This window comes from Camelina sativa, chromosome 13 (assembly GCF_030686135.1).
Source record: "Camelina sativa cultivar CO46 ecotype springtype chromosome 13, ASM3068613v1".
Classification (NCBI taxonomy): domain Eukaryota; kingdom Viridiplantae; phylum Streptophyta; class Magnoliopsida; order Brassicales; family Brassicaceae; genus Camelina; species Camelina sativa.
In genome coordinates, this window is record NC_141892.1 from 25994790 (window position 1) to 26006661 (window position 11872).

The 11872-nt window shown below is 37.1% G+C and overlaps 3 protein-coding genes across 3 annotated transcripts; 2 read left to right on the forward strand and 1 right to left on the reverse strand.

Annotated features, from left to right (window-relative positions):
* Positions 1-296: 296 nt before the first annotated feature.
* Positions 297-4719, reverse strand: LOC104737656 (calcium-transporting ATPase 2, endoplasmic reticulum-type). Its single transcript, XM_010457880.3, has 6 exons — positions 4260-4719; positions 2548-4105; positions 2299-2420; positions 1558-2220; positions 1333-1442; positions 297-1254 (listed from the first exon to the last, which is right to left on the reverse strand). Exons 2-6 carry the CDS (start codon positions 4022-4024, stop codon positions 450-452), a joined length of 3177 nt encoding a protein of 1058 aa, XP_010456182.1. The 5' UTR covers positions 4025-4105; positions 4260-4719; the 3' UTR covers positions 297-449.
* A 970-nt stretch (positions 4720-5689) lies between these two features.
* Positions 5690-7564, forward strand: LOC147930031 (uncharacterized). Its single transcript, XM_087480834.1, has 8 exons — positions 5690-5839; positions 5951-6224; positions 6353-6381; positions 6600-6669; positions 6758-6839; positions 6932-7049; positions 7198-7361; positions 7474-7564. The coding sequence occupies exons 1-8, from the start codon at positions 5690-5692 to the stop codon at positions 7562-7564; spliced, it is 978 nt and encodes a 325-aa protein (XP_087336960.1).
* A 1124-nt stretch (positions 7565-8688) lies between these two features.
* On the forward strand, positions 8689-11146 carry LOC147930032 (uncharacterized). Its single transcript, XM_087480835.1, has 9 exons — positions 8689-8838; positions 8950-9167; positions 9544-9668; positions 9757-9838; positions 9931-10048; positions 10197-10360; positions 10473-10542; positions 10693-10878; positions 10952-11146. The coding sequence occupies exons 1-9, from the start codon at positions 8689-8691 to the stop codon at positions 11144-11146; spliced, it is 1308 nt and encodes a 435-aa protein (XP_087336961.1).
* The last annotated feature ends 726 nt before the right edge of the window (positions 11147-11872 follow it).

The following is an 11872-nucleotide window of genomic DNA, read 5'->3' on the forward strand; positions in this document are numbered from 1 at the left end:
GGAGACTCTAGCAATTCCAATCAATACAATCCAGACTCCCAACTCAGCGTTTTAAGCTCTCCTATTCACACATCATTAAAAACTTTATCCAATCAAATTATAACACTTAATACAGCTAAGCATTATATTCCAATAAAAACAGTAGTAATTTTGAATTATCATGTTTGATTGTTTTCCTTTTTTTCTTTCATCTTCTGACTGATCTTTGGTTGAGGGTTTAATGGAAACTGAGAGAATCTTTAATAATTTTTTTTGTCTGTGTTTCTTGATGAAACAAAAATTGCATGCAAAAGAGATTACATCAAATCCAAAGTTTGATTATGCGTCCACAAAAATTTTAAAAAACAACATGTTACTACTACTGTGTTTTTGGTTGAGGTTTCCTTAATGAAACAAAAGATTGTAAGAAAAAAGTTACAGTCTTTTGTCTATTGGTGTAGACCAGACTTTTACATTGTCTTGATCTTCTTCTTGATTCTTGTCCTTCTGCTTCTCCCAATGAACTTAAGACCTTCATCGATTAAAATCACAGGGAAGGAAACAAGAATAACCACAAACCATTCCCTGAAACTCAAAGGCACGATCCCAAACACATTAGCTAAGAAAGGAACATAGAGGATGACGCAGTGAAGCGCAAAGGAGACGGTCATTGCCACAAGAAGCCAAGGGTTTCTCCATGGCGGCATCTTTAAGAGACTGTTGTCTTCAGACAAAGCGTTCAACGAGTTGAACATCTCAATTGCCACAAGAACAGAGAGCGATAGAGTCATTGGCTTGACTTTCCCTAAAGTGAAGTAATCGCAAGGATTTTTCTCAAACGCGACTGTCCTAAGACCACCTGCGATTGTGTAAGGAGCCGCTGTGAAGTTGGTTCCCCACGAAGAACACTCTGACCAATTCTGAAGCTGATTGAAGCTGACCAATGTATGTCCATCTGCGATGAGGCTAATACCGAGGAAAGAAGCTTGTGTGTACCACAAGACAAAGATTCCAACAGTGGCAACTCCAACATAAGAACCAATCACTAGATATCGGATAAGAACCCACGAATCAATGAGGGAATCATCGCTTTTGCGCGGTGGTTTCTTCATAATATCAATATCAGCTGGATTGAAGCCTAACGCTGTAGCTGGTGGACCATCAGTGACCAGATTAACCCAAAGAAGCTGAACCGGTATCATACATTCCGGTATCCCCAATGCCGCCGTTAGGAAGATAGAGATCACCTCTCCAACGTTTGATGATATCATATACCTTGAAATCATTTATTTCCACAAGATCAGTACAATTACAGAGGAAAAAGCAGAACAAACATGATCTTTTTGTTGTTACCTGATAAAAGCTTTCATGTTGTTGTAAATGGACCGACCCTCTGCTACAGCTGAGACGATAGTGCTGAAATTATCATCTGCAAGTACCATATCCGAAGCTTCTTTCGCAACCTGACAATGCACAGAAGCATCATAGAGTAAGTATTAATGTCTTTAAAACTTAAGGTCTCAGTTTTTTTTTGCTCAGTTAACATGTTTTTACAGTTAAGTTAGTTAATTTTTTTACCTCTGTTCCAGTGATTCCCATGGCGATTCCAATGTCAGCGAGTTTCAAAGCAGGAGCATCATTCACACCATCACCAGTCATCGCAACGATCTCTCCCATTTCCTTAAGCATCCTAACTATTTCTTGCTTATGCCTTGGCTCAGCTCGAGAGAACACTTTCCCTCCAGATTTGGACAAGATTTCGGATCTCCTTGAAGCGGGAAGAGACATGAACTCTTTACCGGTGAAGCTACTCTGTGAAAGATCTTCATTCTCCGAGAACAATCTAATCTCACAACAAATAGCTTCAGCTGTTGATTTGTTATCTCCAGTTATCACCATTACTCTAATCCCAGCGTCTCTGCAATCTTCGATTGCTCTGCCAACTTCTTCGCGTGGAGGATCTCTAAGACCAACAACTCCAACGAAGATTAGATTTGTTTCGATGTTCGAATAGCTACAAGGGTCTAAAAGCTTCTTGTGTGAAGGATGTTCTTCAGAAGAGTAATCTGAAAACTCTTCTAATTCGTCTTTGTAAGCCAATCCTAAACATCTCAATCCCTTTGAAGTCATTTCAGAATGTTTCTTGAGGATTACTTCTCTGCTAGATTCATCTAAAGGGACAAGAGTTCCATCAGCAAGCTGTGCATAAGAACTTCTCTCAAGTATACTCTCAGCTGCACCCTGCAAAGAAATTAAAGGGGAAGATTCAGATAACGTTTTTAACTAAAAACAAGAGAAGAGGCAATAATGATGTTTTACCTTAACGAGGAGCCGGTTTTGTCCATTTGGTTCGCGCACAATAACACTCATGGACTTACGGACACGATCAAACTCCAATGTCGCTACCTTTTTTGATCTTTTGTTCCACCAATCGCAACAAGCTGATGCAGCAAGAATGGAGAAAAGATCAGTGAATGAAAACTATGGTGTAATGATTTGAAAACATTATAAAATTGTAATGGTGATTCTACAGACAATGTAATGGTGTGAAAACATTATAAAACTTACCTAGCTTCACTGAGCTACCATTGTCTGAAAAGTTAGCAACTTCCTCAATGTTCTCACCGTTCTTCTTCTCTAGAATACCCATTTTCTCAACAAGCACTTTCAAGGCAGCTTCAGTAGGCAAACCTGAAGCTCTAAACAATTTGCCTTCATAGAACACTCCAGCATCATTACAAATTGAACATATCTCAGCCACAGCTTGCAAGTTAGCAATATCCATATTGTTGCATCCCCAATCCACAATTCCACCATCTGTAGGATCATAGGTCGTACCATTGACTGAAAACACCCGAGTAGTCGTTGTTTCACCGCCTAACGTGAAGAACTCCGTTGCAGACATCTGGTTTGTTGTTAAAGTCCCGGTCTTGTCTGAACAGATCACAGTTGTGCAACCAAGTGTCTCAACACTTGGAAGCTTCCTCACTATCGCGTTCTTCTGCGCCATTTTCCTCGTCCCTAAGGCTAGACACGTCGTGATCACAGCAGGTAAACCCTCGGGGATAGCTGCCACGGCTAGAGCAACAGCGATTTTGAAGTAGTAAGTACATTTCTCGAAAGAGAACCTGAAATTCACAGGCTTATAGCCATCCACAACGTCCCAAGACACGAAGTTCTTGTAGTTAATCATCCACACAAGAACACAGACTATGCAGATAGCTGTAGTAAGTCTATTCCCAAACTCGTCTAGCTTCTTCTTTAACGGAGTCTCGCTCTCTTCAAGCGAAGCCTCGTGAATCTGCTTTTGTATTTTCCCGATTTCAGTATCCATACCGATACTCGTGACAATGCAAACGCAGCTTCCATTAGCAACCGTTGTTCCCGCGAAAACCATATTCTCTTTTCCTTGCAGTTCACAATCGTTCGTGACAACAAGATTGGCTCCTTTCAAAACAGGCATTGCCTCTCCGGTTAAAGAGCTTTGCTCGACTCTTAACGTCGACGTTTTCAAACCGGAAACTCTCATATCAGCAGGGACTTTATCTCCTACGTTCAACTCCACTATATCCCCAGGGACAAGCTCTCTAGCAGGCAGATTCGGCAACACAGTGCCGTCTCTCAAAACCTTTGCAGATTCACATTGCATCTCTTTAAGAGCTTCAAGGGCTTTCTCAGCATTGCTCTCTTGCCACACACCAACCACAGCGTTCAAAATCAGAATCAAAACAATGACAAATGGCTCAACGAAAGCCTCGAACCCGGAACCTGAGCCATCATGCTCCTCGCTTTCGCCTAAAAAGGCTAGAACGAAAGAGATAAACGCAGCACCGAGAAGAATCTTCACAAGCGTATCGTCAAACTGTTCCAACACAAGATGCCATAAAGGCTTGCCTTTCTCCTTGGCGAGCTCGTTGTAACCGCAATTCTGACGACGGATTTGAACATCTTCGCTTGTTATACCCTTGTCTAGCCTTGTATTGTACTCTTTCAGACATTGCTCAACAGACCATGACCACGCCCAGAAGGACTTCTCCTCCTCCATCGATTCAAAAGCTTTTTTTTTTTTGCTTTGGAATCAATTACTCAAAAAAATAAAACGGTTTTTTTTGTTAATATCAAATTCCTGCAATGAAACAATGAAATTTAAGTCAAATAACAAACTAAATAATCAAGATCTGATTAAAATAGAAACCCAGAAACGAAAAACAAAGAACTGGGGTGAGTATAAAGTTAGAGAGAGAAACAGAGTATAAAGTATAAACCATAAAGACTCTTACCTAAACTCCAAGAAGACACACACCAGCAGTAAGTGCTTTCGTCATAGAACTTTGATTACTATATGAGAGAAACTTCATCAAGAAAGAAAATAAAAATGAATGATTTGACTAAAAGTTTGCTTGGAGACAAAGCAGAAGACCTTCGAATTTTAATTTTTGAAAAAAAAAAAAAAAGGAGGAAAAATTTTAATTCCCAAAATTTGATTCGCCTTCTACCACTAAAAATGAAGAAGGACAAATCCTGATTTGGACAAGTCGTGGTTTTTGTGTTTGAAACTCGTTTTCCTTCTTTTTTGTTTTTATGAATATTTTTTTCTTTTATGCTTTTACTTCTTCTTCTTCTCTTCTTCTCTTCTTCTCTTTGGTTGTGGTTTTGCTTTACAGAAAAGCGAAGGTTTAGGTAATAGTGGTGTGTGTGGTCCAATCTTATTGGTTGTTCATAAAGAAGAAACTGAACGTTATTTATTCTGTACTTTAAAAACACCATATTACCCTTCATTTATAACCGTTATTACGTGTTTTGACTTTCCCCTTTCCCGTACGGCTCCGGTCGATTCGATATTTGGTAATTGGGATATTCCATTTCTAATAAAATTCAATTAACTTTTTTTTTTTTTAACTAATCAAAGCAAAAAGTCAAATGATTTAAAGACTTCGAACAACCAGTAAAATAAATAATTAATTTTTCTCTATTTCAAAACATGTGTCAGTAGGAGTGCCTTGTCTGAAAATCGGCAGCCTATTCCTATTGTACCACCATTATTTATTCTTTATACTCGTATTTTTCTTGTTTTTGGGTTACAACAAAAAGTGAAGTTCCTCGAAGTTTCTTCCATTATTATTGCCTCTCTGCCTACTCTACCTCCACTACGCTGTCTATATGTTTTACTATCTTATTATATACACGTCTAATGGCAAACTCATATATATATATAAAGTATAGTTTCCTTATTTTTGGTGCCACTTCAGCACTTTCCTATTTTTGTAAGTTTATATTTTCTAAATAAGCTTATATTTTCGAACTGAAATATTTCTGCTAAAGCCCATTTAATTATCTTAATTTTGTTTTCGGCGGAATAAAACTCCTTTTCCCGATTCCACAACGGACGATGGCGATGTTGACCTGAATCGTCCCTACTCTTCTCATTCTTTTATCATGTTCTCCTAATGGAAGAAATAAATGGATTCCCTCTCTTCGATCCTTGAAATAAATGTTCTCCAATCTTACATACAACTTTTCGATGTCTTCCATCTCTTCGATCTCCATTGTAACGTTTTTCTATTAGTGTAATTCATCCCGTTCAATGCTCTATCTTGCAATTGAAGACCCACTACTCTATCTTTAATTGGTGTAAGTCCTATATAATGTCTTCTTCTCCAATTTATTCTTCATATATTTGTCTTTGTCTCTTTGATTTCTCCTCGCTAAAATGCATTCCCCTGTCGTTTCATTCGAAAATCTCAAAGCTGGTCGCCTTCACCAAAGATCGTTGGAAGAATGCTTCGTCACTGGCCTGCTCGCAATGTCAAAAAAAGGAGGCCAACTCATGGGCGTCGACTTCCTACTTATTGATGAGAAGGTTGCTTATATCTTAACCCAATTATACACTGAACAATACTATACTTATTGATCTAGACTTTTCATTTATTTGTTTTTTTACAACTGTATCTAATATGAAGTTTTTCTCTAGAGTTGTGTCATCCAAGGTTCGATCAATGTGACCAATCTTTCAAAATTCGAAAACTCGCTACGTGATGGGGCAATATATATTGTGTCTGACTTTGAAGTCACAAGAAGCAACTCCCGTTTTAAGCTAACTGATTCACCCTTTTCTATACGCTTCACACCAACCACTGTTTTTGATCAGACTGACGAGTGCTTTGGTATCATTCCGGAAGAGTTTTGCAGGTTTCAGACTCATGAGCAATTGGTTTCTCTTGCCAACACCAATACAGATCTTCCTGGTGTGTTGATTTTTCTCTGCTCTTTCAATATTCCCCTGTTTCTGTATTTACTCCATCTCTCCATATTATAACTTTTGTAATTGACCTCTCATAAGTTGTCTTCATGACTGTTTTTGCTCTCACATTAGATGTAATGGGCGAAGTCTGTTCCAGTAAAGCTTATTGAAATGGAATGACACAAACCTTGGAGAGGATGTTAGTTCACCTATGTCTTGAAAGGTCAGTTTCTACCGAGTTCTATCTGTTTACTTTAGTGATGTATTTGGTTCTTATATTTCCCCTTCTTCATTACTTTCATCACATATTTTCTTTTATTACAGTGGGGAGAAAGTGCGATTAAGTGCCTTTGACGATCATGCGTCCTCATTGGAGAAGGTTTTCAGTGAGAAAGATGGAGGGACTAACATATTGTTAGCTACAAATCTAAACCCAAAGTTATTTGGAGGTGAATCACTTGATTAACTTCATTCATTAACACTTGACTTTATGCCATCTTAACTTCGCATGACAACTTAGCCAATGTTTCTCCACAGGTGAACTCTACCTCAATGCCACATCTGGGACCAAATTTTATTCAGACGGAGACTTAGCAACAACTAAACAGTTTGCTAATAGGTAATGAAAAGGTTTTACCTAAATCTTTTATATTTAGTCATTCATACGATGTTTTTAATCTCTTAACCATACTTATCTACATGACTAAACAGGCTAAAGGGGAAAGCAAAAGCAAGCGCTAACTCAATTTCACCATTACATGGAGTATCGAAGATTGAACAAATCTCCATTCATGATCTGAATCAGTTTGTTGCAACTGGAAATCCACAGGTTCGATTCCCCTCATTCAGTAGTTTAATTAATCGAACATATATAACTATTCATGTAATCTCTCTATCATCTTTGCCTCATATTTCTTTTACAAAAACCACTGATGCGTTAACTCAATCCAATTTGTTTTGCATTTGTAATATGTTAGGAGTTAGAATTCTTATGCATCGCAACAGTGACGGACATTCAAGTTGATCGTAGCTGGTATTTTATTTCATGTGCTGCATGTGGGACAAAAATGGTGAAGAAAATGTCCTCTCTAACATGCAATAACTACAAATGTGGCTCAACTACCGCTGTTGGAGATGTGAAGTAAGTTAGTTACTTCCTATAAGTTAGTTACTTCCTTCACTTTCATCGGTTTTGAAAAAAAATTGCAGCTTAATAACAGTTTCCATACTCTAACTATGTCATGACATGCAAGATATCGTGTGGAACTGGTTGTGGATGACGACATAACCACCGGCGTTTTCGTAGCCTTTGATAAGGACATGGTGAAGCTAACCAACATATAGGCATCAACACTTTCTTCTCAGATCGTATATAAATAATCTACTAAACTTTTCAAGTTTGTTCATTAATTTCAAACATAATGTCAAAAGACAGCATCCTATTTGTTTCTAAATTGTTTTCGTTTTCTCCAGGCTGACGGTGAATTAATCTCAGACTCTTTATTCTGTACTTTAAAAACACCATATTACCCTTCATTTATAACCGTTATTACGTGTTTTGACTTTCCCCTTTCCCGTACGGCTCCGGTCGATTCGATATTTGGTAATTGGGATATTCCATTTCTAATAAAATTCAATTAACTTTTTTTTTTTTTAACTAATCAAAGCAAAAAGTCAAATGATTTAAAGACTTCGAACAACCAGTAAAATAAATAATTAATTTTTCTCTATTTCAAAACATGTGTCAGTAGGAGTGCCTTGTCTGAAAATCGGCAGCCTATTCCTATTGTACCACCATTATTTATTCTTTATACTCGTATTTTTCTTGTTTTTGGGTTACAACAAAAAGTGAAGTTCCTCGAAGTTTCTTCCATTATTATTGCCTCTCTGCCTACTCTACCTCCACTACGCTGTCTATATGTTTTACTATCTTATTATATACACGTCTAATGGCAAACTCATATATATATATAAAGTATAGTTTCCTTATTTTTGGTGCCACTTCAGCACTTTCCTATTTTTGTAAGTTTATATTTTCTAAATAAGCTTATATTTTCGAACTGAAATATTTCTGCTAAAGCCCATTTAATTATCTTAATTTTGTTTTCGGCGGAATAAAACTCCTTTTCCCGATTCCACAACGGACGATGGCGATGTTGACCTGAATCGTCCCTACTCTTCTCATTCTTTTATCATGTTCTCCTAATGGAAGAAATAAATGGATTCCCTCTCTTCGATCCTTGAAATAAATGTTCTCCAATCTTACATACAACTTTTCGATGTCTTCCATCTCTTCGATCTCCATTGTAACGTTTTTCTATTAGTGTAATTCATCCCGTTCAATGCTCTATCTTGCAATTGAAGACCCACTACTCTATCTTTAATTGGTGTAAGTCCTATATAATGTCTTCTTCTCCAATTTATTCTTCATATATTTGTCTTTGTCTCTTTGATTTCTCCTCGCTAAAATGCATTCCCCTGTCGTTTCATTCGAAAATCTCAAAGCTGGTCGCCTTCACCAAAGATCGTTGGAAGAATGCTTCGTCACTGGCCTGCTCGCAATGTCAAAAAAAGGAGGCCAACTCATGGGCGTCGACTTCCTACTTATTGATGAGAAGGTTGCTTATATCTTAACCCAATTATACACTGAACAATACTATACTTATTGATCTAGACTTTTCATTTATTTGTTTTTTTACAACTGTATCTAATATGAAGTTTTTCTCTAGAGTTGTGTCATCCAAGGTTCGATCAATGTGACCAATCTTTCAAAATTCGAAAACTCGCTACGTGATGGGGCAATATATATTGTGTCTGACTTTGAAGTCACAAGAAGCAACTCCCGTTTTAAGCTAACTGATTCACCCTTTTCTATACGCTTCACACCAACCACTGTTTTTGATCAGACTGACGAGTGCTTTGGTATCATTCCGGAAGAGTTTTGCAGGTTTCAGACTCATGAGCAATTGGTTTCTCTTGCCAACACCAATACAGATCTTCCTGGTGTGTTGATTTTTCTCTGCTCTTTCAATATTCCCCTGTTTCTGTATTTACTCCATCTCTCCATATTATAACTTTTGTAATTGACCTCTCATAAGTTGTCTTCATGACTGTTTTTGCTCTCACATTAGATGTAATGGGCGAAGTCTGTTCCAGTAAAGCTTATTGAAATGGAATGACACAAACCTTGGAGAGGATGTTAGTTCACCTATGTCTTGAAAGGTCAGTTTCTACCGAGTTCTATCTGTTTACTTTAGTGATGTATTTGGTTCTTATATTTCCCCTTCTTCATTACTTTCATCACATATTTTCTTTTATTACAGTGGGGAGAAAGTGCGATTAAGTGCCTTTGACGATCATGCGTCCTCATTGGAGAAGGTTTTCAGTGAGAAAGATGGAGGGACTAACATATTGTTAGCTACAAATCTAAACCCAAAGTTATTTGGAGGTGAATCACTTGATTAACTTCATTCATTAACACTTGACTTTATGCCATCTTAACTTCGCATGACAACTTAGCCAATGTTTCTCCACAGGTGAACTCTACCTCAATGCCACATCTGGGACCAAATTTTATTCAGACGGAGACTTAGCAACAACTAAACAGTTTGCTAATAGGTAATGAAAAGGTTTTACCTAAATCTTTTATATTTAGTCATTCATACGATGCTTTTAATCTCTTAACCATACTTATCTACATGACTAAACAGGCTAAAGGGGAAAGCAAAAGCAAGCGCTAACTCAATTTCACCATTACATGGAGTATCGAAGATTGAACAAATCTCCATTCATGATCTGAATCAGTTTGTTGCAACTGGAAATCCACAGGTTCGATTCCCCTCATTCAGTAGTTTAATTAATCGAACATATATAACTATTCATGTAATCTCTCTATCATCTTTGCCTCATATTTCTTTTACAAAAACCACTGATGCGTTAACTCAATCCAATTTGTTTTGCATTTGTAATATGTTAGGAGTTAGAATTCTTATGCATCGCAACAGTGACGGACATTCAAGTTGATCGTAGCTGGTATTTTATTTCATGTGCTGCATGTGGGACAAAAATGGTGAAGAAAATGTCCTCTCTAACATGCAATAACTACAAATGTGGCTCAACTACCGCTGTTGGAGATGTGAAGTAAGTTAGTTACTTCCTATAAGTTAGTTACTTCCTTCACTTTCATCGGTTTTGAAAAAAAATTGCAGCTTAATAACAGTTTCCATACTCTAACTATGTCATGACATGCAAGATATCGTGTGGAACTGGTTGTGGATGACGACATAACCACCGGCGTTTTCGTAGCCTTTGATAAGGACATGGTGAAGCTAACCAACATATAGGCATCAACACTTTCTTCTCAGATCGTATATAAATAATCTACTAAACTTTTCAAGTTTGTTCATTAATTTCAAACATAATGTCAAAAGACAGCATCCTATTTGTTTCTAAATTGTTTTCGTTTTCTCCAGGCTGACGGTGAATTAATCTCAGACTCTTTTGCTCCAATACCAAAAAAAATCTTTGATATTGTTGGAAAGAAATATACTTTCCAGATTAAGCTGACTGATTTCAACTTCACTCCTCACCATCAGTCATTTACTGTATCACGTATTTATGAGACTATTGAGGTGCCTCATGGTCCAACCTTCCGTCGGGTAAATTTAAAACCATATCTATACAACTCTCGGTTGGATTGACCTCATAACTATTTAGTATCTAAATACGCAGGCACAAACTGGAGATAAACTGGACTTAAGTGCTACCGGGTGTGCTACCAGTCCAACTGAGCCAAACCTGACAAGCACATCCTCTACAGTAGATAAGACATCAGTTGAAAACAAAATTGGTTCTGCAGATTTACCAAAGGAAACCTCATCTTCTACAGCAAGTCAGATGAAGATGAAGAAACAGAAACGCAATTAGCGAACTTCGTTATGTTTTTTTATTGTCATTTGCTTTTTCCAAAAGACTTTGTCTGCATTCCACAAGTTTTTCTTTTTTTACTCTTATTGGATTTTCTTCGCATTACTATATGATTGTGATAATCAAAATCTTTAAGCACGATTGAGTGACATTTATAGTTTATGATCTAGGTTTTTGATGATAAGTTTTAACAACATACTTCGGAAAAAAATGATAATCCCTGATGATAATTTAGGTTAATGACACTCAAAATCAACAATACAATTGTCTACCAGAGGGTTTAAATAAACCGACGGTAAAGTTACAACAATTTTAGGTTCAGTACATATAAAACAATGAGGAACAAAAATATATTTCAAGACTTACACATACATCAACCTAATACTAAAAAACTCTCGACAGTGCACTGTTTGTAACATAAGCAATAACACCTACATTTTCAATCTATTGCTTGATACCAGAGTTGTCTGTTTCGTAGATGAGCATCCACTTGCTTTTGAAGTTGTCGTAAGAGCTCTTATGCCCTGCACACCATTAAAACTCAGCTGCAGAACATTAAAACTTTTCATTACCAAAGTATCCTACTCTTACTCATTAAGAAGTTCATCAGTTGTCGTCTGACCTTAGAAAAGACAATCATGACAGTAAATAACTCCTATTTAAAATCGAAAACATTTGATGCAGGTCGAAAACATTTGTCTTCCAAATTGCAATATGATTGATCTA

What these genes read in the sequence shown, in the direction of transcription:
- LOC104737656 (XM_010457880.3), bottom strand. Translation starts at nt 4,024, where the DNA reads ATGGAGGAGGAGAAGTCCTTCTGGGCGTGGTCATGGTCTGTTGAGCAA. An exon ending in AAAACCGGCTCCTCGTTAAG is followed by an intron (nt 2,221 to 2,298) that starts GTAAAACATCAT and finishes ATTTCTTTGCAG; the next exon opens with GGTGCAGCTGAGAGTATACT. An exon ending in TGGGAATCACTGGAACAGAG is followed by an intron (nt 1,443 to 1,557) that starts GTAAAAAAATTA and finishes GTGCATTGTCAG; the next exon opens with GTTGCGAAAGAAGCTTCGGA.
- LOC147930031 (XM_087480834.1), top strand. Translation starts at nt 5,690, where the DNA reads ATGCATTCCCCTGTCGTTTCATTCGAAAATCTCAAAGCTGGTCGCCTT. An exon ending in TCCTACTTATTGATGAGAAG is followed by an intron (nt 5,840 to 5,950) that starts GTTGCTTATATC and finishes GTTTTTCTCTAG; the next exon opens with AGTTGTGTCATCCAAGGTTC. An exon ending in AAACCCAAAGTTATTTGGAG is followed by an intron (nt 6,670 to 6,757) that starts GTGAATCACTTG and finishes GTTTCTCCACAG; the next exon opens with GTGAACTCTACCTCAATGCC.
- LOC147930032 (XM_087480835.1), top strand. Translation starts at nt 8,689, where the DNA reads ATGCATTCCCCTGTCGTTTCATTCGAAAATCTCAAAGCTGGTCGCCTT. An exon ending in TCCTACTTATTGATGAGAAG is followed by an intron (nt 8,839 to 8,949) that starts GTTGCTTATATC and finishes GTTTTTCTCTAG; the next exon opens with AGTTGTGTCATCCAAGGTTC. An exon ending in TTGCAACTGGAAATCCACAG is followed by an intron (nt 10,049 to 10,196) that starts GTTCGATTCCCC and finishes GTAATATGTTAG; the next exon opens with GAGTTAGAATTCTTATGCAT.